Source organism: Cnephaeus nilssonii (genome assembly GCF_951640355.1).
Source record: "Cnephaeus nilssonii genome assembly, contig: SCAFFOLD_101, whole genome shotgun sequence".
Lineage (NCBI taxonomy): Eukaryota > Metazoa > Chordata > Mammalia > Chiroptera > Vespertilionidae > Cnephaeus > Cnephaeus nilssonii.
This window is the reverse complement of record NW_027645480.1, coordinates 152,845-178,619: the sequence shown is the minus strand read 5'-3', so window position 1 is coordinate 178,619 and position 25,775 is coordinate 152,845. Positions and strand designations below refer to the sequence as shown.

At 67.8% G+C, this 25,775-nt stretch overlaps 1 protein-coding gene across 2 annotated transcripts; it reads left to right on the top strand.

The window, feature by feature from the left end:
• The first annotated feature begins 1,430 nt into the window (after nucleotides 1–1,430).
• On the top strand, nucleotides 1,431–18,476 carry CEP170B (centrosomal protein 170B). 2 transcript variants are annotated; one of them, XM_079800922.1, is made up of 17 exons: nucleotides 1,431–1,592; nucleotides 3,854–3,934; nucleotides 4,622–4,678; nucleotides 5,843–5,978; nucleotides 6,989–7,093; nucleotides 7,239–7,712; nucleotides 8,051–8,769; nucleotides 9,046–9,216; nucleotides 9,711–9,801; nucleotides 9,936–11,624; nucleotides 12,989–13,121; nucleotides 15,296–15,455; nucleotides 15,639–15,782; nucleotides 15,896–15,984; nucleotides 16,415–16,508; nucleotides 17,549–17,600; nucleotides 17,701–18,476. In XM_079800922.1, exons 3-17 carry the CDS (start codon nucleotides 4,628–4,630, stop codon nucleotides 17,934–17,936), a joined length of 4,344 nt encoding a protein of 1,447 aa, XP_079657048.1. In that variant the 5' UTR covers nucleotides 1,431–1,592; nucleotides 3,854–3,934; nucleotides 4,622–4,627; the 3' UTR covers nucleotides 17,937–18,476. The 2 variants fall into 2 exon arrangements, with proteins under 2 accessions (XP_079657048.1, XP_079657047.1); XM_079800921.1 differs by having other exon boundaries at nucleotides 1,432–1,592; nucleotides 12,884–13,121.
• Nucleotides 18,477–25,775: the final 7,299 nt, after the last annotated feature.

Sequence of the window (25,775 nt, the reverse complement as noted above, 5' to 3'; positions counted from 1 at the left end):
GGGCAGGGGGCTCAGGGTGCCCTGCAGACTGTGCTCTGCCCTCTGTCACCCCTGCACCGCTGCAGGAGGCTGTGCGGGCCCTGCCCCCCACCTCTCTCCCTCCTCACGGCACCCCCAGGCCCCCAGGCCCCCCACTGTGGTGTCATCATTGTGGGTCAAGTCGCTATCTCGGGGCCTCAGAATCCAAACAGGTTGCAGTGACCTTGGCTGGGGACGGGGCGGGGGGCCGGAGCCCACGTGCACCCCCACCTCCCCTGCCCTGGGCTGGGTCTCTGGTGAGGAAGGAGGCCTCAGCCTGGGGCTCCCCAGACTGCAGACATTTCTGGGGCCCGAGGCCTGGGCTGGGGGGCGGGGGGGGGGGGCGGCGATGAGAAACCTGGGCTCTGAAGTCGTGGCCCACAGCCCCGGTGAGGCAGGGTCTGGGCACACACCTGTGAGCTGAGGCCTGCAGGTGTGGGGACGCAGGGACTCAGGTCCTGGGCCACCTTCCGGGGGGGGGGGGCGGGGGGGGCGTCCTGTCCCCGGCGGCGGGGACCTGCTGTGGAGGTGGGCCTGGGAGTCTTGGGGCACGGCCTGGCAGCCCCCAGGGTCACATGCTGCCACCAGGGCTGGGGACAGCACCCGGGGCTGGCCGGTTGTGCGGGCGTCTCCCGGGGCTGGGCCTGGACCTGTGGCTCCTCAGGCGCCGGGGCCTCCAGCCGTGTGGCCCTGGCCCGGCCCGGGCCGGGTGGGCAGCTCGTGCCGAGACCCCCGGCCTCTCGGCTGGTGAGGCAGCCGTGCCAGTGCCGAAGCGAGTGGACGGCGGCCGGCCCTGCCCCTGCAGGTCCCCAAGCCCTGGAGGCGGAGGGGATGGCGGGGCCGGGCCCTCCAGCGGGCAGTGAGGGAGCTGGCTGCTGTCCCGGGAGGGGGAGGTCGGGAAGCATTGGCAGTGCCAGGGCGGAAGTACCCGTGTGCGCGGGGGCGGGTGTGCCCAGGGTTGCGTGCGAGTCCTGTGCGTGAATGCAGAGCCCGCAGGGTCCGGGCGGTGTCACCCACGTCGGGGTGCACGTGTCCGTCGCTTGGAGAGGTTGGGAGCCCCCGTGGGGGAGGCTTCCCCCCTCCCCTGTCCTCCCTCTGGCTCTGCCCGCCCTTGGAGGGAACATCACGTCCCAGCAAGCAGAGGGTTCCCGCTCCCCCGGCAGAGCCAGGAGCAGCCCTGGGCGGAGGGCACTGGCCTAGGGCGCCGCGGAGGGCGGGTCACGAAGGGAGGGGCCCGGGTGGCGCCAGTGCGGGGGAGGAGCCAGCCGGCCTCTGGCCCACCTCTGGCCTGATCTGGTGGCTGGGCGGGGCGGACCGGGCACACACCCTGCAGGTGTGAGGTGTGGGTGGGACCTCGTGGGCTCCGAGGCCCGTGAGGCTGGTGGTGGGGCCGTGGTGGGGACGGTGGGGGCCCCTGCGTGGGTGCCTCTGCCTCCTGGGACTTGCCCAGCGGGAAGGTCCCCTGACATCGCCCGTGTCCGCAGTCCCGCAGCGTGGACAAGCAGCACGCCGTCATCAACTACGACCGGGACCGCGATGAGCACTGGGTGAAGGACCTGGGCAGCTTGAATGGGGTGAGTGCTGGCCCCGCCCACCATGGCCCTTCCCTCTGCACTGGCCCCGCCCCTCTCCATGGCCACGCTCCTCAATGGCCCCTCACTCTGCGCTGTCCCCGCCCCCTCCATGGCCCCTCACTGCGCTGTCCCCGCCCCTCTCCATGGCCACGCCCCACCATGGCCCCTCCCTCTGCACTGTCCCCGCCCCTCTCGATGGCCCCACCCCCTCCATGGCCCCTCACTCTGCACTGACCCCGCCCCTCCATGGCCCCTCCCTCTGCACTGTCCCCGCCCCTCTCGATGGCCTCACCCCCTCCATGGCCCCTCACTCTGCGCTGTCCCCGCCCCCTATGGCCCCTCTGTCTGCACTGACTCCACCCTCTCCATGGCCCCTCCCTCTGCACTGTCCCCGCCCCTCCATGGCCCCTCCCTCTGCACTGGCCCCGCCCCTCTCCATGGCCACGCCCCCTCCATGGCCCCTCACTGCACTGTCCCCGCCCCTCTCGATGGCCACGCCCCTCCATGGCCCCTCCCTCTGCACTGGCCCCTCCCTCTGCTGGCCTCACCCCAGCTCTGTCCCTCTGGGGCCCCACCCGCTCCCGCACACCTCTCTGCTGAGGTGCACCTGCCCCTCCGGGACCTCTCAGTGGGAGGCAGCCTCCTCAGCAGGGCTCCCGTGTGGGCAGCGGAGTCAGACAGCCTGGCCCAACCTGACCAGCCTCGCCATGGGCCCACCCTGGCGTGTGCCTCGGCTGCTCCTGAGGGCACCGTGGGGTCTGGCTGGGGGCCCGGGGCCAGCACAGGTCTGTGTGGACGAGAGAAAGTCCGTTTCGCAGAGATGGCCGGGGGTTTTCAGCTTGAGGGGCTGCATCCGCGTCCGGCACCGGGCGAGGCCTGGCACTTCGACCCCCTCACCTTCGGCGGCGTCTGTCCCTGCCGGTGGGCTCGAGGCTGGGTGACCGTGTGCCAGAGCCGCCCAGAGCCAGAGGGAAGAGGCTCCAGAGTCAGCCGGCCCGGCGCGCCCTCAGCCGGCCATCTCCCCCTCACCCGGCTCCCCCTCAGCCGGCTCCCCCTCAGCCGGCCTGGGTCCCCCTCAGCCGGCTCCCCCTCAGCCAGCCCAGCTCCCCCTCACCCGGCTCCCCCTCAGCCGGCCCGGCGCGCCCTCAGCCGGCCGTCTCCCCCTCACCCGGCTCCCCCTCAGCCGGCCTGGGTCCCCCTCAGCCGGCCTGGGTCCCCCTCAGCCGGCTCCCCCTCAGCCGGCTCCCCCTCAGCCGGCTCCCCCTCAGCCGGCCCGGCTCCCCCTCAGCCGGCTCCCCCTCAGCCGGCTCCCCCTCAGCCGGCTCCCCCTCAGCCGGCCCGGCGCGCCCTCAGCCGGCCTGGGTCCCCCTCAGCCGGCTCCCCCTCAGCCGGCTCCCCCTCAGCCGGCTCCCCCTCAGCAGGCCTGGGTCCCCCTCAGCCGGCTCCCCCTCAGCCGGCTCCCCCCTCAGCCGGCCCGGCTCCCCCTCAGCAGGCCTGGGTCCCCCTCAGCCGGCTCCCCCTCAGCCAGCTCCCCCTCAGCCGGCTCCCCCTCAGCAGGCCTGGGTCCCCCTCAGCAGGCCTGGGTCCCCCTCAGCCGGCTCCCCCTCAGCCGGCCCGTCTCCCCCTCAGCAGGCCTGGGTCCCCCTCAGCAGGCCTGGGTCCCCCTCACCTGGCTCCCCCTCAGCCAGCCCGGCTCCCCCTCAGCCGGCCCGGCTCCCCCTCAGCCGGCCTGGGTCCCCCTCACCTGGCTCCCCCTCAGCCGGCTCCCCCTCAGCCGGCTCCCCCTCAGCAGGCCTGGGTCCCCCTCACCTGGCTCCCCCCTCAGCCGGCTCCCCCTCAGCCGGCCTGGGTCCCCCTCAGCCGGCTCCCCCTCAGCCGGCTCCCCCTCAGCCGGCTCCCCCTCAGCCGGCCCGGCTCCCCCTCAGCCGGCTCCCCCTCAGCCGGCTCCCCCTCAGCCGGCTCCCCCTCAGCCGGCCCGGCGCGCCCTCAGCCGGCCTGGGTCCCCCTCAGCCGGCTCCCCCTCAGCCGGCTCCCCCTCAGCCGGCTCCCCCTCAGCAGGCCTGGGTCCCCCTCAGCCGGCTCCCCCTCAGCCGGCTCCCCCTCAGCCGGCTCCCCCTCAGCCGGCCTGGGTCCCCCTCAGCCGGCTCCCCCTCAGCCGGCCTGGGTCCCCCTCAGCCGGCTCCCCCTCAGCCGGCCTGGGTCCCCCTCAGCCGGCCTGGGTCCCCCTCACCGGCGCCCCCTCAGCCGCCCGTCTCCCGCAGACGTTCGTGAACGAGGTGCGCATCCCGGACCAGAAGTACATCACGCTGAAGCTCAACGACGTCATCCGCTTCGGCTACGATATCCTTTCCCCCGCGCTCCCTCCTGCCCCCCCCCCTCGCCCTTGTCCCGGGAGCAGGTGGGGCCTCAGCAGACACAGCGGGGTGAGAGGGTGGCAAGGATGAACCCCACGCCAGCCCCTGCCGCCCGCCCGCCGGCCTGCGCTCACCCAGGGCCCGAGGGACAGGTGAGCCCTCCCTGGGACCCAGAGCCCGTGTGACCTGGGGCTGCGGCCTGGCGCTCGGTGCCCAGAACACGGGCGAGTGGGGCCGTGCCTCCGCCCGGGCAGCTGGGCCCGTACACACGACAGGAGAGCGTGCTGTTCAGCCCGCATTCGGGGTGGCTCCGGGGCTGTGGCCCTGGCTGCTGGCTGAGGCCCTGCCACCCCGGGAACCTTGGGTGGTCCGGGATGGCTGGGGGGGTGCCCTCGGGGGCTCCTGCCTGCCATGCCCCGGGGTGAGTGGGGGTGCACGGTGTGCCCCGAGCCCTTGGGCATGCATGTGCTGTGACCTGGAGTGGCCTCTGCCCTCCACCCCCTCCAGTGGGGCAGCACAGGGCTGTGCCCGCGGTGTGGACACGTGCCCGGTGTCCACACTTGGGGGAGGGGCAGCATGATGCGGCCTTCCTCCCTGAACCCGCCTGGTGGGAGCGTCCTTTGATCTCCGGGGCTGAGCTGCGTCCCCTCCCGTTCTCCTTAACGCCCGCCACATGCCAACATGTACGTGCTGGAGCGCGTGCAGCACCGCGTCCCCGAGGAGGCGCTCAGGGTCAGTACCAGCGCTCGGCCGGGCCCCTGCCCTGCCCCCGCAGGGGGCCGCCTGTCCCTGTGTCTCCCCAGCCCTCCTCTCCCACTGCCCATCCTCCCTGGCCAGCACCCCCAGCCGGCCCGGCCTGCTCTGCAGGGTCACCCAGTCCGGCTGGTGGGAAGACAGTCATTCCGCGCCAGGCTGCGGCGGCCACCGCAGTGGGCGTGGCTGGTGGGTGTAGCGAGGGCCCTCGAGGCCCTGCCCAGCAACCTGTGCCCTGGGAGGACCCGATCCGGCCACCGTGGGGGCCAGCAGCAGCAGGAGGGGGTTGAGGCTGGCATCCGGCTCGAGGGGCCTGGGTCTCGGCTCACTTTCCCAAGGAGCCTGGGCTGTGCACGCACCCTGGGCGGCCAGCCAAGGTCACAGGACCCGTGCGGGGACAGCCAGGTGGCCCTGGCATGCACAGACACCTATACCCACACATGCACACACACACATACATGTGCAGACACCACACACACATGTACAGTGCAGACACACATGCACACCCACACGTGCACACATGCAAAGACATGCTAAAACATGTACATTTTCAGGCATACTCGTGCACACACATGTGTAGACATGCTTATGTGCACACATGCACAGGAGCAGACGTGCATTGTGAGAGCACACATTCACACAGGTACATGGGCAGACACACACGTGTGCACATGTATACACACACCCAGATGCGTGCATGCACACATGTGCAGGTGAACATAGGCTCTCACTATCTGCTCGGACAGGCCACTGCTCCCCCCACACAGCCCCTGAGTGGCTGACCCGTGCCTGGGGCCCGCCCGCCCTTCTGGTGGGGCTGGGTTGCAGTCTCCCCTCTGGCATTGCTGCCCACCCTCTCCTCCACCTGAGCAAGCTGCTCCCCCGGGAGGCTTTGTGCTTCTGAGGGTCCCCCCGGCTGGGGCGGGGAGCAGGCAGGGCTTTGTGGTTCTGAGGGTCCCCCCGGCTGGGGCGGGAGCAGGCAGGGCTTTGTGGTTCTGAGGGTCCCCCCGGCTGGGGCGGGGAGCAGGCAGGGCTTTGTGGTTCTGAGGGTCCCCCCGGCTGGGGCGGGAGCAGGCAGGGCTCAGGCTGCCCCCTGGGGTGTCCTCCCGAGGCGTGGCAGCCCCTCACGCCCTCCTCCCGCAGCACGAGAAGTACACCAGCCAGCTGCAGGTGAGCGTCAAGGGGCCAGCGCCCAGGAGGGCCGAGGCGCTGCCGGAGCACACGCCTTACTGCGAGTCCTCGAGCTCCCGGCCGGAGCGGGACCGGAGGCCCGGAACAGGTATGACGGGGGCTTTGCAGCGGGCCGGAGTGCACCGGGCCTGCCCTCCCGCGGCTCCCCACTAGCTCCCCTCGACTCACCTCTCGGGGAGCAGCCTCTCACGCACCACAACCCCTCGCTCCGCCTCAGCCTCCTGGGCTCCCACCCCCAGCAGCCATGGCACAGCCCGCTCACATATGAGCTCAGGTGCCCATGTACAGGCACTGCACACACACCCCCGTGCACCCCTGCCCCCAGCACACACACCCAACCATGCACCCCTGCCCCCTGCAGCCACACCCACCCACACACACCTGCCCCCTGCACACACACACACCTACACACACCTGCCCCCTGCACACCCACCCACCCATACACACCTGCCCCCTGTACACACACCCACCCATACACACCTGCCCCCTGCAGACACACCCACCCACACACACCTGCCCCCTGCAGACACACCCACCCAGTGTGCCCACATTCCTGCACCCGTGTACACACACTCACTTGTGCACGCCCCAGCCCTCCCGCTCTACAGACACACCCACTGTGTGTGCCCGTGTTCCTGCGTCCTGCAGACACAGACCCGTGCACCCTGCACCCGCACCCCTTGTGGTCGAGTCAGACGGATGGCACGCAGCCTCCAGGGTCACCCCTGGCGGAGCCTTGGCAAGAGGCAGGCTCTGGAGGCAGAGGCCCAGGGCAGGGCTAACGGGATTGCCCGCCCCAGGATGGGTGCTGAGGACAGTGCCCCCCCTGGAGGCCAGCCCGCCCCACAGCTCCCCCTGGCGGTCAGGCCCCCCCCCCCCCCGGGGCTGGGGGAGGAGCATGGCCGTGGGCTCATGGCAGTGAGCTGTCGCCCTCATCGACGTGGAAGGACTCGGAGCTGTTGGCCGCTGGCTGGTCCTGGGCAGCTGCAGGCCGGAGCTGGGAGGCGATGCCAGCCCTCCCTCCCCCCCAGTCTCCCTGCTTGGGGTCTGCCCTGTGGTTGGGGCCACAGTGACCCCGAGTCCACACTCCCTCTGCAGAAGCAGCAGCCTACCGCACACCCCTGTACGGGCAGCCCTCCTGGTGGGGGGAGGACGATGCGGGCGCCCCATCGGAGGACAGGCCGCCGGAGGGGCCGTACCCAGGTAGGTCCCGGGCCAGACAGGGCCCATGTGAGCCCCGGACTCCCGAGGCGCTGTCTCTGAGGGGATGGAGCTGCCTGTCTGGGGAGGCGGTGGGTGAGGGTGCCGCCTCGGTCCCACCTGAGAAGGTGTCCCCCCTGACCCCCAGAGCGGCCCAAGGAGCTGGCTCAGCAGGACGGGGACCCGGCTGGCACGCCGCCCGGCCTCCGGGCCGCCACGGAGCCCCAGGGCTGCTACTTCCGCCGGGAGCCCAGCTACTTCGAGATCCCCACCAAGGAGGCCTCGCAGCCGCCCAGGCCCCCCGAGGCGCCGGCGCACGAGGCGCCCACCAAGGATGTGGAGCCGGGCGGGGTGCCCGTGGTGCAGAGCCACGCCTCCTTCACCATCGAGTTTGACGACTGCAGCCCGGGCAAGGTGAAGATCAAGGACCATGTCACCAAGTTCTCCCTGCGCCAGCGGCGGCCGCCGGGCAAGGCTGCGCCCGGGGAGGTGGTGTCCGCGGAGACCAAGGTGGCCGACTGGCTGGTGCAGAATGACCCCAGCCTGCTGCGCCAGGCGGGCCCCGGCGACGACCGCCACAGCGCCAAGAGCGACCTGCCCATCCACACCCGCACCCTGAAGGGTGAGTGCCCGCTGCGTGGCCGAGGGTCCCTCCCAGCGCAGGGTCCTGCTCCGCGTGGTCAGTGTCCACTTTTCTTGTTCTTTTTAAAAATACATTTTTACTGATCTCGGGGGGAGGGAGAGGGAGAGGGAGAGAAGCATCCGTGACGAGGTGGAATCATGGATCGGCTGCCGCCTGCAGGCCCCTCCGGGGGTGACCAGCACGGTCCTGGTGCTCAGCGGGGTCACGTGTGCAGGGTTCCGTGTGGAGTGGGGCGCTGTGTCCCCAGCCGCAGGTGACAGCTGTGGTTGGGTGTGTCGGCCTCCCTGGGCCTCATGAGTTGGGGTCCCCGCCCCCAGGCCACAAACACGAGGACGGCACGCAGAGCGACTCGGAGGACCCCGTGGCCAAGGCGGCGGCGGCGACCGGGGTCCCGGTGGAGAACGGCGAGCAGGCGCGGCTGCAGAGGCAGATCAAGCGGGACCCCCAGGAGCTGCTCCACAACCAGCAGGCCTTCGTCATCGAGTTCTTCGACGAAGACACGCCGCGCAAGAAGCGCTCCCAGTCCTTCACGCACGCCCCGCCCGGGGACCCCAAGCCCGACAAGCGCCGAGGCCCTGGCCCCGCTGACAGGGACCGCGCGGGCGCCCCGGCCCCGCCCCGGGGCGCGGGCAGCAGCTCGGGGCCGCAGCGGGCCAGCTCGCTCAAGCGGGAGAAGACGGAGGAGCGGCTGGGCGGCCCCCCCACCCCCGCCCGGGCCTCCGCGCGCCCCTTCGGCTCCGTGGGGCGCCGCTCCCGCCTGGCCCAGGACTTCATGGCCCAGTGCCTGCGGGAGGGCTCTCCGGCCGCCCGGCCCGGCCCCGGCCCCGAGAAGGTGCCCGCGGCACTGCCCACCCCTCTGACGCCCCGTGGGGCCAGTCCCGTGGCCCCCTCGCCCCCGCCGCCCCCCACGGACCCCCAGCTCACCAAGGCGCGCAGGCAGGAGGAGGACGACAGCCTCAGCGACGCGGGGACCTACACCATCGAGACGGAGGCGCAGGACCGGGAGGTGGAGGAGGCCCGCAAGATGATCGACCAGGTGACCTGCCCGCTCGGGTCCCAGCCCCGGCCGGTCGGCCAATCAGGGCCCCTGCTCCCCGGAGGTGGGCGGGGCGTGCCTGGGGGGCGGGGCGTGCCTGGATGGAGGTGGGCGGGGCGTGCGTGGGGGCGGGGCGTGCCTGGCGGAGGTGGGCGGGGCGTGCCTGGATGGAGGTGGGCGGGGTGTGCGTGGGGGCGGGGCGTGCCTGGATGGAGGTGGGCGGGGCGTGCCTGGACCGAGGGGGGCGGGTGCCCTGACCCGCTGTCCCTCCCGCAGGTGTTCGGGGTACTGGAGACTCCTGACCTCTCCAGGGCGTCCTCGGCCATCTTCCGCCCAGTCATCCGCGGGGACGGAGACGAAGCCGGCGACGGGATGGTCCAGCGGGTGTCCCTGCTGCAGGAGCTCACCTCCCGGCCAGTGGGCGTGGCCCCCCAGGGGGAGCTCCAGGTACGCGGGCCACGCACCGGCCACGCACAGACAGCGCCTGAGCCCCCGCTGGGCCGCCATCGGGCCCTGTATGCCCTCACTCAGGCTCCAGTCCTGCCCCGAGCTGGACTCCAGGCCCCAGACGAGGCTGGGCCCGACCCGTTCCCGAGGGGCGGGCTCACCCGGCGGGTGGCTGGGCCAGGTGCGGAGGGCTCGGCGGCCCTGAGGCCCGAGTCCAGTGGGGCACCTGGGTGTGTGCCGCCGCAGGCAGGGCAGGGCAGGGCCGTGGCTGCTGCTCTCGGCCCCTGTGCTGGGCCCAGGTCCAGGTGGTGTGTTGGGGTCCCACAGCCCAGGGGGCGTCTGGCTGTTTGTGCAGGGGGACTCATGGTGGATGTGGCGATGGTGTTGTGAGCCAGGTGTTGGGATGGCTGCCTCGGGCACCCCTTGTGCCCGCGCCCCTCCCCTCCCCATGGGGCTCTCACGTCTATAGACACACCCCTGCCTTCTCCCTGCAGGACCCCCCAGTTCCAGGCTCCCCTGGAGGCCCAAAGTGGGTGTCCCGCTGGGCCAGCCTGGCTGACAGCTACTCGGACCCGGGTCTGGCGGGTAAGTGGCTCCAGGGCTGTTCCAGGGGGCAGGGGGGTGAGCTCGTGCCGGCCGTGCCTGGGACAGGGTCGGGCACCGTGTGCCCAGAGGCCTGCAGCCGGTGGCCCTTCTGACCGCTGCCCTTGTCTTCGCAGAGGACGGCCCGGGGCGCAGGGCTGGGGAGCTCGAGGGGGCCATGCCCGTGCGCCAGCGGCGGCTGCTCCCCCAGCTCCCCAGCGACAGGGCGGGCAGCCCCGCCGGCCCTGAGGCCGCCAGGAAGAGTGGGCCTGGGCCCCCGGAGCCAGGCAGCGAGCCGGCCGGCCGCCTCCTGGGCCAGGAGGACGTGGAGCCCGACAGCCTCAGCGATGCTAGTGGGTCGGACGGGGGGCGGGGCCCCGAGCCCGGCGGGGGCCCCCAGGAGGGGCTGGTGTGGATGAGGGGCCGGTGCTCACCGAGGACCGCGGGGGAGCCGGCCCCCAGCGCTTTCTTCATCGGAGACCAGAACGGGGAGGCGGCCCTTCCCCGGAAAACGCCTGCGGCTCCAGGGGAGGCGGAGGGCCCGGGGCGGGCGGCCCAGCCCAGCGCCCCCGCGAGGGACGGCGTCTACGTCAGCGCCAGCGGCAGGATGGCCCTCAGGCTGCAGACGGGCCGGTCGCCGGAGCCCGAGGGCCCCGCCCCGGCCAGGGAGGCCACGGCCTTCGTCCGGCAGGAGAGCTTCACCAAGGATCCGGCCCGTGGCCCCCCGGCGCCCGGCCAGCTCCCCAACATCTCCAGCCACCCCCTCCTGCAGGACCTGGCCGCAGCCCGGGCCTCGCGCATGGACGTGCACTCCCAGGACACCCAGATGATCCTGAAGGAGACCGAGACGGCCCTGGCGGCCCTGGAGGCCCGGCTGCTCTCCAAGTCCGCGGGCGAAGGCGAGGGCGAGGGCGAGGTGGGCAGCGCCCCGGGGCCCCCCGAGGACTCCCTGTCCGGGGACTCCGACGTGGACACGGCCAGCACCGTCAGCCTGCTCAGTGGCAAGAACGGGCCCAGCCCCACGAGTCCCCAGCTGCTGGGGCTGCAGAGGGAGAAGCCGCCGTCCCCCCCAGCAGCGCAGGACCTGGGGGGCGTCCCCCCGAGCAGCGCCCGGGACTGGCTCTCGGAGAAGCCTCGTCGCCCGGCGGGCCCGACGGACACGGGCCGCGGGGAGCCCGTGAGGCGCCTGGCCGTGCGGCGCGGCCAGGGGTCCCTGGACTGGCCCGATGAGGAGCGAGGCTCTGGCCTCGCCCGGGATGGCTCAGACACGGCCGCCTCCGACCACGAGACCCCCGCGATCACCAGGGCAGGGCGGCCGGGGTCTCGCCGGAAACCCGCCGCCCCGCCGCCGTCCCCGGCCGCCCGGGAGGAGCAGAGCCGCGTGTCGGCCAGCGCCCAGAAGGTGCAGCAGGCGCTGACCCGCTCCAACAGCCTGTCCACCCCGCGGCCCACACGCGCCTCCCGGCTGCGGCGGGCCCGGCTGGGGGATGCCTCGGACACGGAGGCCGCGGACGGCGAGCGGGGGCCCCCGTCCAACCACGAGCCGGCGGGGCGCCCGGCCGCCGAGCAGGCCAAGAAGCTTTCGCGCCTGGACATCCTGGCCATGCCCCGCAAGCGGGCGGGCTCCTTCACGGGGCCCAGCGAGTCCGAGGCGGCCCCGGCCCGCGCTGGCTTCTCCGGCCGCAGCGCGGAGCTGTCCTGCACGGGCCGCAAGCCCACCAGGGCCGAGGCCCACACCGCCGCCCGGAAGACGGCCAACGCCGCCCCGGCCGCCCGCCAGCCCTTCAGCAGGGCCCGCCCTGGCAGTGCCCGCTACTCCTCACCCAGTGAGTGCCCTGCGGGCGGGCGGGTGGGCAGGCGGGGGGGCGGCAGCTTCCTGAGTCGGCCCCGGCCCCACGGGAGCCCCTGTTCCGTGGGCGGGCATGTCACCGAGGACTCGCGGGCAGGTGCACGGGCCGTGGCCTCCCAGGCGCCGGTGTCCCGCTGGCCTGGTGTGAGGACAGGAGACCCCGACCATGTCCAGGTGTCCGCGATGGAGGGGCCCCTCGCCTCCTGGGTGGGACCTGGGTGTGTCCCTGTTCCCAGGAGCTGGGACCTCAGCTGGAACCCTGTGGCGTGTGAGGCCCACGTGCAGGCTGGGCCGTCCGTGTGGGCTGGGGCCAGGGGAGGGTACACTGCCCGCTGCTGTGGGGGGGTGGGGCCCCCAGGTGCCCTGTCAGCCTGGGCCCTGTGGCCAAGGGATGGCTGTGTCCCTCTCCCCACCCTACACGAGTCACCTGCAGCCCACGCGTGCAGCGAGGAGGGGCCGGGCCGCTGTGGCCACCGGAGCTGGCCTCCTGCCCAGGGCGGCTGGACACCCATGCCTACCCAGCGGGCTGACCCGCAGCTCCGAGTGAATTGGTTTAAGGTGTAGACGCTGCTGTTGCTGCTGCCACCTGGACACCCTCTCCCCCATCTGGACACCCCTCCCCCAAACAGACAACCCTATCCCCACCCAGATATCCCTTCCCCACCTGGACATACCCCCCCACCTGGGCACCCCTCCCCCTCCCCATGCTGGCTCAGCCTGAGAGCTAGTTCCAAAGCGGGTGCTGAGCTGTGGGGTGCATTGGAGGAAGGGGTGGCTTGCTGTGAATGCTGCCTGCGCCCCCCCCCCCCCTCTTATTTATTGTGCACGTCGTGGCCACCGTGGAGCTCAGAGCAGGGCTGTGCAGGGTCAGGTGAAGGGTCAGGCTGGTGCAGGGAGGTCGCGAGGGGTGAGGTCAGGGCTGGGGCCATCCCGCTGCGGAGGTTGACCCATCTGTGTGTGGGCACCACTTCCCTGCCACCAGGACAGCTCCCACCCGACGCACAGCCTGGCCCGTGGAGACGCCAGGCTGCCCAGCCCTGCACGTGCCTCGGCCGGTGGTGGCCTCGCAGACCCTGGCGCTTAGCTGCTGCCGGCACTTCGGCTGAGTGCCAGGGTGCAGGGTGCCAGCTGCAGGGGCGCAGGGTGCAGCACCAGGCCTGCTGGGGGGCCTGGGCTGCCACGGGAGCTGAGCGCGGCCTGTTCTGTTCTTGCTTCTGGAACCAATTCACTCGCCAGGCGCGCGTCGCCGGCAGCAGGGCTCCGACTGCACGTCCACCTCGGAGGAGGAGTACGGCTCCCGCCACGGCTCCCCCAAACACACGCGCTCCCGTGCCTCAACAGCCACGCAGACCCCACGGGCCAGCTCCGCCCGGGCCCGGCCCCGGGCCCCCGGCCTCCGGGACACCGACGACGAGGAGGAGCCCGACCCCTACGGGTTCATCGTGCAGACGGCGGAGATCGCAGAGATCGCCAGGTGGGCGCCGTGGGCCAGGGGGCCTCCCCTGGGGGCCAGGAGCACCCCAAGGGCAGGGCTGGGGCTGGGCTTTTTTCCCAAATGGACTTCACAAATGCTCTTTGGATGGACGGGTGATCGGATGGGAGGAGGGATGAGGGATGGATCGTCAGGTGGATGGATGGGTAGGTAATTGGATGGGTGGATGGGTGGATGGATGGGTAGGTAATTGGATGGGTAGGTAATTGGATGGATGGATGGATGGATGGATGGATGGATGGATGGGCGGATGGGTAGATGGATGGGTAGGTAATTGGGTGGATGGATGGGTAGATGGATGGGTAGGTAATTGGATGGATGGGTGGATGGATGGATGGATGGATAGGTAATTGGATGGATGGATAGGTAATTGGATGGATGAGTGGATGGATGGATGGGTAGTTGGATGAATGGGTGGTTGGATGGATGGTGATGAATGGGTGGGTGGATGGATGGATGGATGGATGGATGGATGGATAGGTAATTGGATGGGTGGATGGATGGGTGGATGGATGGGTGGATGGATGGGTAGGTAATTGGATGAGTGGATGGATGGGTGGGTAGATGGATGGGTGGATGGATGGGTAGGTAATTGGATGGGTGGATGGATGGGTGGGTGGATGGATGGATGGATGGGTAGGTAATTGGATGAGTGGATGGATGGGTGGGTAGATGGATGGGTGGATGGATGGGTAGGTAATTGGATGGGTGGATGGATGGGTGGGTGGATGGATGGATGGATGGGTAGGTAATTGGATGAGTGGATGGATGGGTGGGTAGATGGATGGGTGGGTGGATGGGTAGGTAATTGGATGGATGGATGGATGGATGGATGGATGGATGGATGGATGGATAGGTGATTGGATAGATGAGTGGATGGGTGGATGGATGGATGGGTAGGTAATTGGATGGATGGATGGATGGATGGATGGATGGATGGATGGATGGATAGGTGATTGGATAGATGAGTGGATGGGTGGATGGATGGGTAGTTGGATGAATGGGTGGGTGGGTGGATGGATGGATGGATGGATGGATGGGTAGGTAATTGGATGGGTGGATGGATGGGTGGATGGATGGATGGATGGATGGATGGATGGATGGATGGATGGGTAGGTAATTGGATGGGTGGATGGATGGGTGGGTGGATGGGTGGATGGGTGAATGGATAGATGAGTGGATGGGTGGATGGATGGGTAGTTGGATGAATGGGTGGTTGGATGGGTGGGTGATTGGATGGGAGGATGGATAAGGGTGAGGGATAGATGGTCAGGTGGGTAGATGGGTGGATGAAGGATGGATGAGTGGAAGGGAGGATGGATGAGTGGATGGATGGGTGGGGGGTGAGGGATGGATGTCAGATAGAGAGATGGGAGGCTGGGTGGATGCAGATGTTCCTGGGAGGTGGGGGCCTCTGGCACGCAGGCCTCCGCAGAGCTTTGTGTTGAAGATGTGCTCCGTGTGTGGTCATTCAGCAGAAGGCCCTCCTCCCGGCCAGGGGTGCAGAGAGGAGGCGGGGAGAGCGGTCGTTCTCTCAGCAATGATGGGGCCCTGCAGGGCCTGTGGAGCTGGAAGCCTCGGGGGAGCTGTGGAGAGGGAGACGGGGCCGGCTGGTGCTGGGGCTCAGCTCCCTGGGCCGCCCTACGCGGTGGAGAGGTGCTAGCTTCTCTGTTTCCCTGCCTTTTCCTCTGCCCCATTCTGACCCTCGTCTGAGACCCCGCCCCCTCTCCTGCCTCAGTTTCCCTCCCTGCAGAGCAGGACTTGTGTGGCCTCTGTGTTCTGTGGCAGCCCTGGTGTTTAGCCCCTGTCACTGGAGGAGGAGGAGGAGTGCCTGCCTGGGAGCCCGTGGGTGTCTCTGCCCAACCTCCCTGCTCTGGCCCTGCCCCAGCCCCCCTCCCCATGCCCGCCTCCTTCCCCGGACCTCCAGGACTTGTGCCTCCCGGTGGGAGCCTTTGCCAGGGGCTGGTTGGGCGAAGTTTGGGCCAGGCTGGAGGCTGCATGCCCCACTCAGCGGCTGCCCCTGGAGGGACTCGTCCTTGGGAGGGTGTGGGCCCGGGAGGGTGTGGGCCGGGGAGGGAGCATCGAGTCCTGCTCCCGCCCTCCCTCCGGGCAGGCTGGGAAGGCCCCACAGACCTGCCCCTTTCCCGCCACCGCAGACTGAGCCAGACGCTGGTGAAGGACGTGGCCATCCTTGCCCGGGAGATCCACGACGTGGCGGGGGACGGTGACACGCTGGGCCCCCCGGGACCCACCCGCAGCTCCTCCCTCGGCAACATGCCCAGTACCCCCGCCTCGACCATCTCTGCCCGCGAGGAGGTGAGCGGGCCGGGCAGAGGGCAGAGGGAGCCGTGGGCCCTCACGGAGGCCACCCCGGGGGCACGGGATCCAGGACCTGCCTCCATCAGGGGTGGGGCGTGCGGGGTCCCTGAGCCCCAGGCTCGGGGTCGTAGCTGGGGAGGTGCCGTCTCCCGGGCTGACCCGCCCCCCGCCCCGCCCCAGCTGGTGCAGCGCATCCCCGAGGCCAGCCTCAACTTCCAGAAGGTGCCGCCGGGCGCCCTGCACTCCCGGGACCTGGACCAGAACATGAACGACCGCCGTGAGGACGCCCTGGCCAACAAGACGCGGCCGCGGAACCGCGAGGAGGCAGGCGCCCCTCCCCGACCTGGTCGCGCCCGGGGGGTCCCTCAGGGCGGGGGGGGGGAGAGCAGGGCTTTCAGGGGGGCCCTGCGTGCTGTGCTGACGCCTGCTCCCCGCAGGTGATCTTTGATAACCTCATGCTGAACCCCGTGTCCCAGCTGTCCCAGGCCATCCGTGAGAACACGGAGCACCTCGCCGAGAAGATGAAGTGAGTCCCCCCCCCGACCCCCCCCCGCCATGCTCCGCTGGCTGTGGGAGCCCTGCTGGGAAGGGGAGGGGCCGGGGTGCCCAGCTGGACCCCTCAGACCCACAGGGACATGTGCACGGGTGGGACTGAGGTCCTCCGGGCACCCGATCCCAAGGGCACACGTGTGCACACGCACACGCCCACCACTCCCGGACACCGACCCTGCGCCCGGGGCAGCCAGAGCCCCCAGGACGACCCACACCCCCTCCCCCGCTCCCTCTCCCAGGCCTTCCCCGCCCTGACCCAGGCCAGGCAGAGACGGACTCTGTACCAGCCAGCCCAGGGCCTGCTCTGGGCCTCAGTTTCCCCTGGGGCACAGGAGGGGGGTCTGGGCAGGTACTCAGGCCCCAGGTCACCATCCTGTCTGCCCCTTCGCCCCCCGGCTGGGCAGGATCCTCTTCCAGAACTCGGGGCGCGCGTGGGAGGACCTGGAGGCCCGGATCAACGCCGAGAACGAGGTGCCCATCCTGAAGACATCCAACAAGGTGAGCTGGGCAGCCATGCGGGCACGGGCAGGGCCCGACCTAGTCCCGAACCCACAGTCAGGCCCCGACCCCCATCCCCAGCCCACAGGCAGGTCCCTGACCCCCATCCCCAGCCCACAGGCAGGTCCCTGACCCCCATCCCCCAACCCACAGGCAGGCTCCTGACCCCCATCCCCAGCCCACAGTCAGGCCCCGACCCCCATCCCCAACCCACAGGCAGGCCCCGACCCCCATCCCCAACCCACAGGCAGGTCCCTGACCCCCATCCCCCAACCCACAGTCAGGCCCCGACCCCCATCCCCCAACCCACAGGCAGGTCCCTGACCCCCAACCCACAGGCAGGCCCTGACCCCCATCCCCCAACCCACAGTCAGGCCCCGACCCCCATCCCCAACCCACAGGCAGGTCCCTGACCCCCATCCCCAACCCACAGGCAGGCCCTGACCCCCATCCCCCAACCCACAGTCAGGCCCCGACCCCCATCCCCCAACCCACAGGCAGGTCCCTGACCCCCATCCCCCAACCCACAGGCAGGCTCCTGACCCCCATCCCCCAACCCACAGGCAGGCCCTGACCCCCATCCCCAACCCACAGGCAGGGCCCGACCCCCATCCCCAACCCACAGGCAGGTCCCTGACCCCCATACCCCAACCCACAGGCAGGTCCCTGACCCCCATCCCCCAACCCACAGGCAGGCCCTGACCCCCATCCCCAACCCACAGGCAGGCCCTGACCCCCATCCCCAACCCACAGGCAGGTCCCTGACCCCCATCCCCAACCCACAGGCAGGTCCCCGACCCCCATCCCCCAACCCACAGGCAGGCCCCTGATCCCCATCCCCCAACCCACAGGCAGGCCCTGACCCCCATCCCCCAACCCACAGTCAGGCCCCGACCCCCAGCCCCCAGCCCCCAGTCAGGCCCCGACCCCCATCCTCCAACCCACAGTCAGGCCCCGACCCCCAGCCCCCAGCCCTGGCTGCAGAGAGCCCGTGGGTGCTGGCCCAGGCTCTGCCCATCAGCCCCCTCCCACCCCTCCAGGAGATCAGCTCCATCCTGAAGGAGCTGAGGCGCGTGCAGAAGCAGCTGGAAGGTGGGTGTGGCCCCGGCTGGGGTGGAGGCGAGGACCTGGGCGGAGACGCAGGGTGGGTGTGGGGGGGCAGGACGCTCCCCTGACGCGGCCCCCCCTGCAGTCATCAATGCCATCGTGGACCCCAGCGGGAACCTGGACCTGCTCACGGCCAACAGGGGCTGCGCAGGCTCCGGGCCCCTCGGGAAGGGCCGGCCGCCCGCCCAGAGCCCGTCCTCGCCGTCCTCGGCCGTGACCCTGAGGAGCTTCCCGCAGCGGCCCCCCTGCGGGTCCCCCGGCCTCCCGGACCCTGCCTTCCTCCCCGACTTCCTCCCGGACTCAGAGAGGTTCCTGATCTAGAGGCCGGGCCGCGGCCCCCGCGTGCCGTGTCCCTGCCTCCCGCTCACCCCGCCCCGCCTCGGCCCCTCCCGGCTGTGGCCGGCTCACCGTGAAGACCCCCACACGTGCCATAACCCCACGGGCGGTGCCCCACCCAGGCCCCCTCAGCTCCCAGCCAGCACCCCGCCCCCACCCGCCGGCCTCCTGGCCCAGCTCCTGCTGCGGCCGCTGCCCAGGGCCGGTGTCCCGGCTGCCCGTGCCCGCTGCATCGTCGCTCCTTTTGTCTTTCGTTTTGGAGGAAGTAGTTTGTCCATTTCAGCGGCGTCCCCGCCTGCAGGGCCCGCGCCTCCTGGGCTGGAGCGCATGCCGGCCTGGCGGGCGGGTCCCCGGGCGCTGGCCGGGCCGGGCCGGGCCGGGGAGGGGCCTCCGTGGGTCACTCAGTGCCAAACAGGGAGCGGAGGGGCTGGGTGCCCTGGAACCGAGGGTGCAGGCCGGGCAGGTGCGCCAGCGGCCCAGGGCCCAGCGGCCGGGCAGGGACGGGGCTGAGAGCCGCTTGGGGCAGGAGCCCCAGCCCTTCCCGCTTCCGGTGCCAACACAGCTGCCGACCCAGCGTGCCGGCTGCCTGGAGGGGCACGCCTCGCCCACACCTGCTCCCACCAGCCCGGCGCATCTGTGTGTGCAGGGCCTGCCCAGAGGGGGTGCCGGGCCTGCTCTTGGTTCCTGGGCCTCTGGGCCAGGGGGAGGGAGTGCCAGGCCAGAGTGGCTGCAGCCGGGCTCCCAGGAGCTCCCGAGGCAACACGCCGCCCGTCCCGGACGCCGGGCACTAACGGGGCAGCTGCACTGGGCTCGGGCCCCACAGGCCCCGGTCCTGGGGGCGGCGCAGGGACAGGCCGGGAGCAGGCTCCTTTTCTCAGGATTCTGTTGGCGGGAACATGCCAGGCGGCCCCTCCCGGGGCCTGTGTTTCTGGAGCCTCTAAGCCAAAGAGCCCGTTTGGGGGGCGGCTGCCCCCTCGACCAGAGTGGCGTGGGTGTGCCGGGCAGCCCCTGGCGTCTGCATGCGTGTCGGTTGCTGGGGGACCCACTGTGGGGGGGGTGGCACTGCAGCTGGATGGAGGCCACGGGGGTCGTGGCTGTTTACACTGGGCGCCCGGGCGTGGCCTGCGCCCACCCGATGTTTACGTGTGTGAGTGGCAGTGGGGTCCCTGCCTGGCGTGTCCCCCCCCCCCCCCCCCAGAGCCTGCGGAGTCCCTCAGAGAAGGTGCGAGTCCTGGTCCCACCCCGCATGCCCCACGCCTCGCCCGCAGCCGCCCGGACACACGCGGTGGCCACGGATCCCGCCACGAGGCCCTCCCCACGCACACCCACCCTGGGGTCGCCGTGCACTTTTTTATCCGTAGACGCGCTCCCTCCAGCCCGACCTGGGCTCCGATACGTACGTGTCCAGCTCCGGAGGCTCCCGGGTTTGTCCTCAGGTGGTCTGTGGGTGTCTTTTAGGAAACGGTTATTTTATATGATTTGTCATGGAATTTGTTCTAATAAATCATTCTATCACGTGGCAGCCTCCGGCGGCGGCACCGTGGCCTTGTTTCTCGGTGGCGGCGTGTGGCTGGGCAGGGAGTGCATGGCCCGCGGTCTCTCCCCGCCCCCCCCTCACCCCCCATGAAAACTCCCATTTGACCCCCAAGCCCAGGGGACACGGCAGTGCAGGGGCATCGCCACCAGGTGGCAGCCTCGGCCAGAGGCAGAGAGGAAATTCCCAGATGTCCGCTCCTCCCAGAGAAGCTGTTGGATTCCAGCGGGTCCAGAAGGCAGCGCCCAGAGCAGTTCTCCAAAGCCAGCCGTGCTGGGGCCTCGGTGTGTGTGTGGGGGGGCTCCGAGCACCCCTGTGCTGCCCCACCCTGTGCCTGCAGCCTGTGCCCGCACACCCAGGGCCACCACCTCCCACCTCCACCGGGGACCCTGAGGCCCCAGGGACAGTCGGTCCCTGGCCGGTGGCTCGGTTGGTTGAGCATTGTCCCATGCACCAAAAGGTTGTGGGTTCGATTCAGATGGGGCACATGCCTAGGGGCGTGTTGATGTTTCTCTTTCTCTCCCTTCCTCTCTCTAAAAATCTGGAAAAAAACATGTCCTTGGGTGAGGATTTAAATTTTTTAAGTAAAAAATTATTTAAAAGTAGAGGGACACGTTGGGCTGGAGCCAGTGCCCCGCAGGCGGCGACCCCAAGACCAGTCCCTCGGCCAGAAGCCCAGGAGGCACGCGGGCCGCAGCGCTCCCCACGCCCTCTGCTCCCCACGCCCTCTGCTCCCCACGCCCTCTGCTCCCCGTGTCAGCTCTGCTCCCCACGCCGTCTGCTCCCCACGCCCTCTGCTCCCCGTGTCAGCTCTGCTCCCCACGCCCTCTGCTCCCCACGCCCTCTGACCCCACGCCCTCTGATCCCCACGCCCTCTGACCCCACGCCCTCTGATCCCCACGCCCTCTGCTCCCCACGCCGTCTGCTCCCCACGCCCTCTGCTCCCCACACCAGTCTCAGCAGCTGGGCCCTCCGACCCCCGTGGAGACCTGCAGGAGATGAGCTGCTCCCTGCTGGGCCTCACCCTCCTGGCCCCATGGCGGCCCCACAGGCACGTGGTTCCTCAGACACGCCTTTCAGAGCGGAAGGAGAGCTGTTACTGTTCTTAGATCCAGTAACTGGTTTGTATGTGACGGACAGGACAGCTCTACAAGCCAGACCAAGAGGACGGCCCGATAAACACGGGCAGGGGCTCGAGCGAGCAGCTGACCGGGGGTATGCGCGAGGTCAGCCACTGCGCGGTCCCTGCCCAGAGCCACGCACGGTTACCCCACGAGGCCAGCAGGACAGCTCCCGCCGGGCGCTCGCCCAGGCCGAGGGAGCAGTGTGCACTGGCACCGCCCGAGTGCCTGCCCCGACCCAGGAGAGCTGCGTGGGGCCGGCACGTGTGAGGGCTCCCGGCAGCCCTGTACACCCCCCCCCCATGGAGCCCCCTGGCCGCCAAGAGAAGGCACGTCCCCTCTGCTGTGCCCACACCTCTCACCTGACAGAGCGTCTACGAGGACGTTGGCCAGTGTTCCAGCGTGAATCGTAACGTTCCATTGTCTTCTGGCTTCCATTGTTCACGTGGAGAAGTCAAACGCTCATGCTGCCTCTGAGACGGCGGATTTTCCTCTGTTACTGGATTTCAGTGGTTTAGTTTACTGCCATTTGCATAAGAATATCTGTTTTTATCGGTATTGAAATCCGCAGCCCGGTGTGGGCCGGTGGCTCGGTGTGTCTCCCGCCGGTTCTGAAAAAGCCCGTTCATGTCTTTTTCCGACACTGTCCTGCTCTCCCCTCCCCCGCCACCTTCCCTTCCGGGACCCCGCGTGCTCCGTGCCCTGCGTGTCTTCTAGGCTCTCCTCTCTGTTTCCCTTCAGAGTGGCTCCAGGTGGGGAGGGGTCCCTGTTCCTGCGGAAGGGAATGCAGATCCTCTCTAGAGAGAGGCCTCCCGGGCCCAGGACCCTCTGCAAACCCTGGGTGAGGCCGGGCAGGGGGGAGCTCACGCCCAGAAGTCACAGCACACGCCGAGGGACACCGCGCAGCGTCACAAGGAAAAATGGGGTAGAAAGTGGGGGTTAACGAACAGGGAGAGGAAGGAACGCATCGCTGCGTCGGGTTGGAAAAGCGTCACGTTGAAAGCTGTAATGGCTGGAAGTAAAGCTTTTTAAAACCTTAATAGGAGCCGAAACCGGTTTGGCTCAGTGGATAGAGCGTCGGTCTGCGGACTGAAGGGTCCCAGGTTCGATTCCGGTCAAGGGCATGTACCTTGGTTGCGGGCACATCCCTGGTGGGGGGTGTGCAGGAGGCAGCTGGTCGATGATTCTCTCTCATCGATGTTTCTAGCTCTCTATCCCTCTCCCTTCCTCTCTGTAAAAAATCAATAAAATATATTTAAAAAAAAAAACACCTTAATAGGAGACTTAGCACATGAGCCACAGCGAATCCAAGAATCGGCCAATGAGAGGAGGTTACCCAGAGTGCGAAGCGCAGGAACACGGAGACAATATGGGAAGCAGAGGTTCCTGTGACAAAGCACAACATACATGTGCGCGGAGTTCCTGGGGAGGGGGCGGTGGGAGGAAACGCTCAGAATTGGGAGAGACGTGCCATGGGCTGGGTTAGGTCACCCCCCTCCCCAAACGCCCAGTTCCTGCGGCTGCGACCTTTACTTGGGAATGAGGTCCTCGCAGACGATCCAGGTAAGGCGAGGTCGTCAGGTTCGACCCTAACCCGCCGTGATGGGCGTCCTTGTCGGACGGGGCCTTTGGACCCCGAGACAGCGTGCACGGCGGGGCTACGATGGGTGGACACGGGGAGAACGCCATCGGCAAGGAGGGGAGCTGGGAGCAGACCCCCCACGGCCTGCGGACGGAGCCAGCCCTCCGGCACCCTGACGTGGGTCTTCCGGCCTCCAGACCTGGGACAACGAAGTTCTGTGTGTACGTCACCCAGGCCGTGTGCTTTGTGACAACAGCCCCAGCAAACTAGTACATGTATCCACGGCACAGGGAGCTTCAGGGGCAATAAAAAATCCAAGCAGGATTTTCATTAAATGTACTAGAGGCCCGGTGCATGAATTCATGCACCCTGAAAGGAACTGTGGGCCGCGAGGCTGCGGTGGGCACAGGGGCGGGTCTCGGCCCATCCTCCGCACCCCCGCCCGGCCCCTCCCGCCATGGCCCCCAGTTCCCTCTCTTCTCTCTTCCAGCAGCCCCACTCCTGCCGCCACCACTCCCACGTGCTGATGCTGCTGGCCCCACTCGCACCCGGTGATGGCACAGAGCAATTGGGGCTGGTGCCAGCAGCGGGTGCAAGTGGCAGCTGCTGCCCTGATCCCCCCTCAGGAGCAGGGGGAGGTAGAGGTGGAGAAGCCCCCAGGCAATCGGGGCCGGCAGCCAGCAGTGGGTGCGAGCAGTGGTTCCGGTTCTGGTTGTGGGTGCAAGCAGCAGCTCCAGCGCCGGCAGCGGGTGCGAGGGGCCAGCGCAGGTGCGAGTGCCCGGTGGGACCATGGTGTGTGGGAGCAAAGAGTTTTCAGTAACCACCAGAGGCTCACCCTGATGACAGCGACTAGTGCCCTATCTTGGTCTGGCACCCCCATTCACCTGCTCCACCATTCCACCACAGCTGACGCCCACCATGTTCCGTGCACACCCCCTGGTGGTCAGCACACGTCATAGCGACCGGTTGTTCGGTTGTTCAGTTGTTTTGCTGTTCGGTCTATTTGCATATTAGGGTTTTATATATATAGATAGATAGATAGATAGATAGATAGATAGATAGATAGATAGATAGATATTTTTATTGATTTCAGAGATAAAGGGAGAGGGAGAGATAGAAACATCAATGATGAGAGAGAATCATGGATCGGCTGCCTCCTGCACACCCCCCCACTGGGGATGGAGCCCACAACCCAGGCGTGTGTCCTGACCAGGAATCGAACCCTGACCTCCTGGTTCCTAGGTCGATGCTCAACCACTGAGTCATGCCAGCCGGGCCAAACAGGATTGTTAAAAGGAAACAACACTTAGTTTCCTCATTGTCACATGGAAGGACCCAAGAGACCAAGAGAAAGCGTGAGAGACCACTACAGAGGGAGGACAGAGTCCCCGCTCAGCAAGGTCGGCCGATTCCCCGACAACAACCATGGAACCCGAAGGCCGGGTTCTGGGGGAGACGCTGCCCGTCGGGAACTCTGTCTGTAGAAAACGCCCCTCAGCGATGAGGGAGGCTAGAGGCATGTCCACGTTCCTGAACACGGAGCACGTGTCCCCACGCAAGGCACGGCCGTGGGCAACCAAGACTTTATATCCAGCGGAATTCTCTCCAGGGAGGAGGAGCTGGTCACAGAGGGAGCGTCTCAAACAAACAAACAAACAAACAAACAAACAAACAAACCAGGAATGGGAGTGGGTAATTCTAACCCTCGCTGGCCGAGGAAGAATTGTATAACTTACGGGGCTTAAAATCATAACAGCCTTGCAAGGATTTGATAAAATGAAGGGATTGGGACTTGGCCAGGGGTGGTCATTGTGCTATGCTTTTGTAGGACGTTTATTTATTTAGAAATGTGAACTAAAGTCGTTAGGAGTGAAATGTCATTTGCGCCCTCCTTTGCTTTAAGATTCCTTAGCCATGCCCTAGCTCCGTGGTCGGCAAACTGCGGCTCGCGAGCCACATGTGGCTCTTTGGCCCCTCGAGTGTGGCTCTTCCACAAAATACCACGGCCTGGGCGAGTCTATTTTGAAGAAGCGGCGTTAGAAGAAATTTAAGTTTAAAAAATTTGGCTCTCTAAAGAAATTTCAATCGTTGTACTGTTGATATTTGGCTCTGTTGACTAATGAGTTTGCCGACCACTGCCCTAGCTGGCTTGGCTCAATGGATAGAGCATCGGACTATGGACTGAAGGGTCCCGGGTTCAATTCTGGTCAAGGGCGCATGACCAGGTTGTGGGCTCAATCCCCAGTGTGTGTGGGGGGGTACAGGAGGCAGCCGATCAATGATTCTGTCTCATGGATGTTTCTCTCTCTCTCTCCCTCTCCCTTCCTCCCTGAAATCAATAAATATACATACATGTATATAAAGATTCCTTAGAAAAATATCGGTGCAGCAGGAGTGACGATGTCTGCAGTGGTGGGTTCTAAGTGGTGAGCTTGTGGGAGTCATCGCACCATCCTTGCCACTTTCCACATGTCTGAGAATTTAAAAAAAAAGGAGGGGGGAGAGGAAGTAAATTAAGAGAGGGTATTGCTACCCTTAAAAGGGACAACTCGGAGCGGTAAGTGAATCCTCTAAAGGTAGTCGTCCGCTTTAAGAAAAAGTCAACAACTCAACTTAAAAATGGGCCCGAGACAGAACCAGGGTCTCTGAGGAGAGGAGGCCCGCAGGGCTGGCAAACCCGGAACACGCTCAGCTTCCTTCGCCATCGGCCTCACGTGGGCACCGTTTTTACTTTATTTTTTTAAAAAAAAAACATTTTTACTGATGCCAGAGAGGAAGGGAGAGTGACAGAGAGATAGAAACATCAATGATGAGAGAGAATACCGATCGGCTGCCCCACACTTGGGATCGTGCCCACAACCCGGGTATGTGCCCGGACCGGGAACTGAACTGTGACCTCCTGGTTCCTAGGTTGACGCTCAGCCACTGAGCCACACCGGCCGGGCCGGCCTGCCTTTTCAGAAGGCCAAGGAGCCACCCTACTTGCCCTCTCCGGGTCCTGGCTGCCTCCATTTCCCAGCATCCCTTGCAGCTAGATGCCCCAGCCTCCCTTGCAGCTAGATGCAGTCATGTGACTAAGTTCTAGATCAGGAAAGCCACGTGGAAGTGCCCGGTGGGACTTCAGGAAGTCGTTGGGATGTCCTTTTTGCTCTGCTGGGACACGGAGGGGGTGGCGGAGCTCACGCAGCCATTTGGGGCCACGAGGCTGCTGGTCACCCCTCGGGACAAGCCGAGAACTGGGGGGCCTGGCTCCCAAGGCCGTGGAGCCAGTGCCCCTTCTCGCCCACCAGCCCGGAGCCTGCTTCGAGTCAGAGGGAATGAGCCGTCCTACGCGGGCTGGTTCCTGGGGTCCCTGTGGCTGGCAGGAAGCCTCGCTGACCCGCAGGCCGGGCCGGGGCGCCTCCACCTCGGGAGGCGGAGGGAGAGTGACCTTTCTCTGGAGGTGAAAGTCCTCGGCCTCCCCCTCGAGCTGGCGCATCTGCTCCCGGTGTCAGCTGCCGCGTGCAGAGCCGACGCTCAGGACAAAGAGGAAGTGACCGAGGGGAAGCTGCAGGCGAGTGGAGAGGAGGCCGTGGGCGGGGCGGAGG

Excerpts from the sequence above, each read along its gene's own strand:
- CEP170B (XM_079800921.1), top strand. The coding sequence starts at position 4,628 with ATGTACGTGCTGGAGCGCGTGCAGCACCGCGTCCCCGAGGAGGCGCTC. Across the intron at positions 9,802-9,935 it reads CTCGGACCCGGGTCTGGCGG|AGGACGGCCCGGGGCGCAGG; the intron begins GTAAGTGGCTCC and ends TTGTCTTCGCAG. Across the intron at positions 17,601-17,700 it reads CGTGCAGAAGCAGCTGGAAG|TCATCAATGCCATCGTGGAC; the intron begins GTGGGTGTGGCC and ends CCCCCCCTGCAG.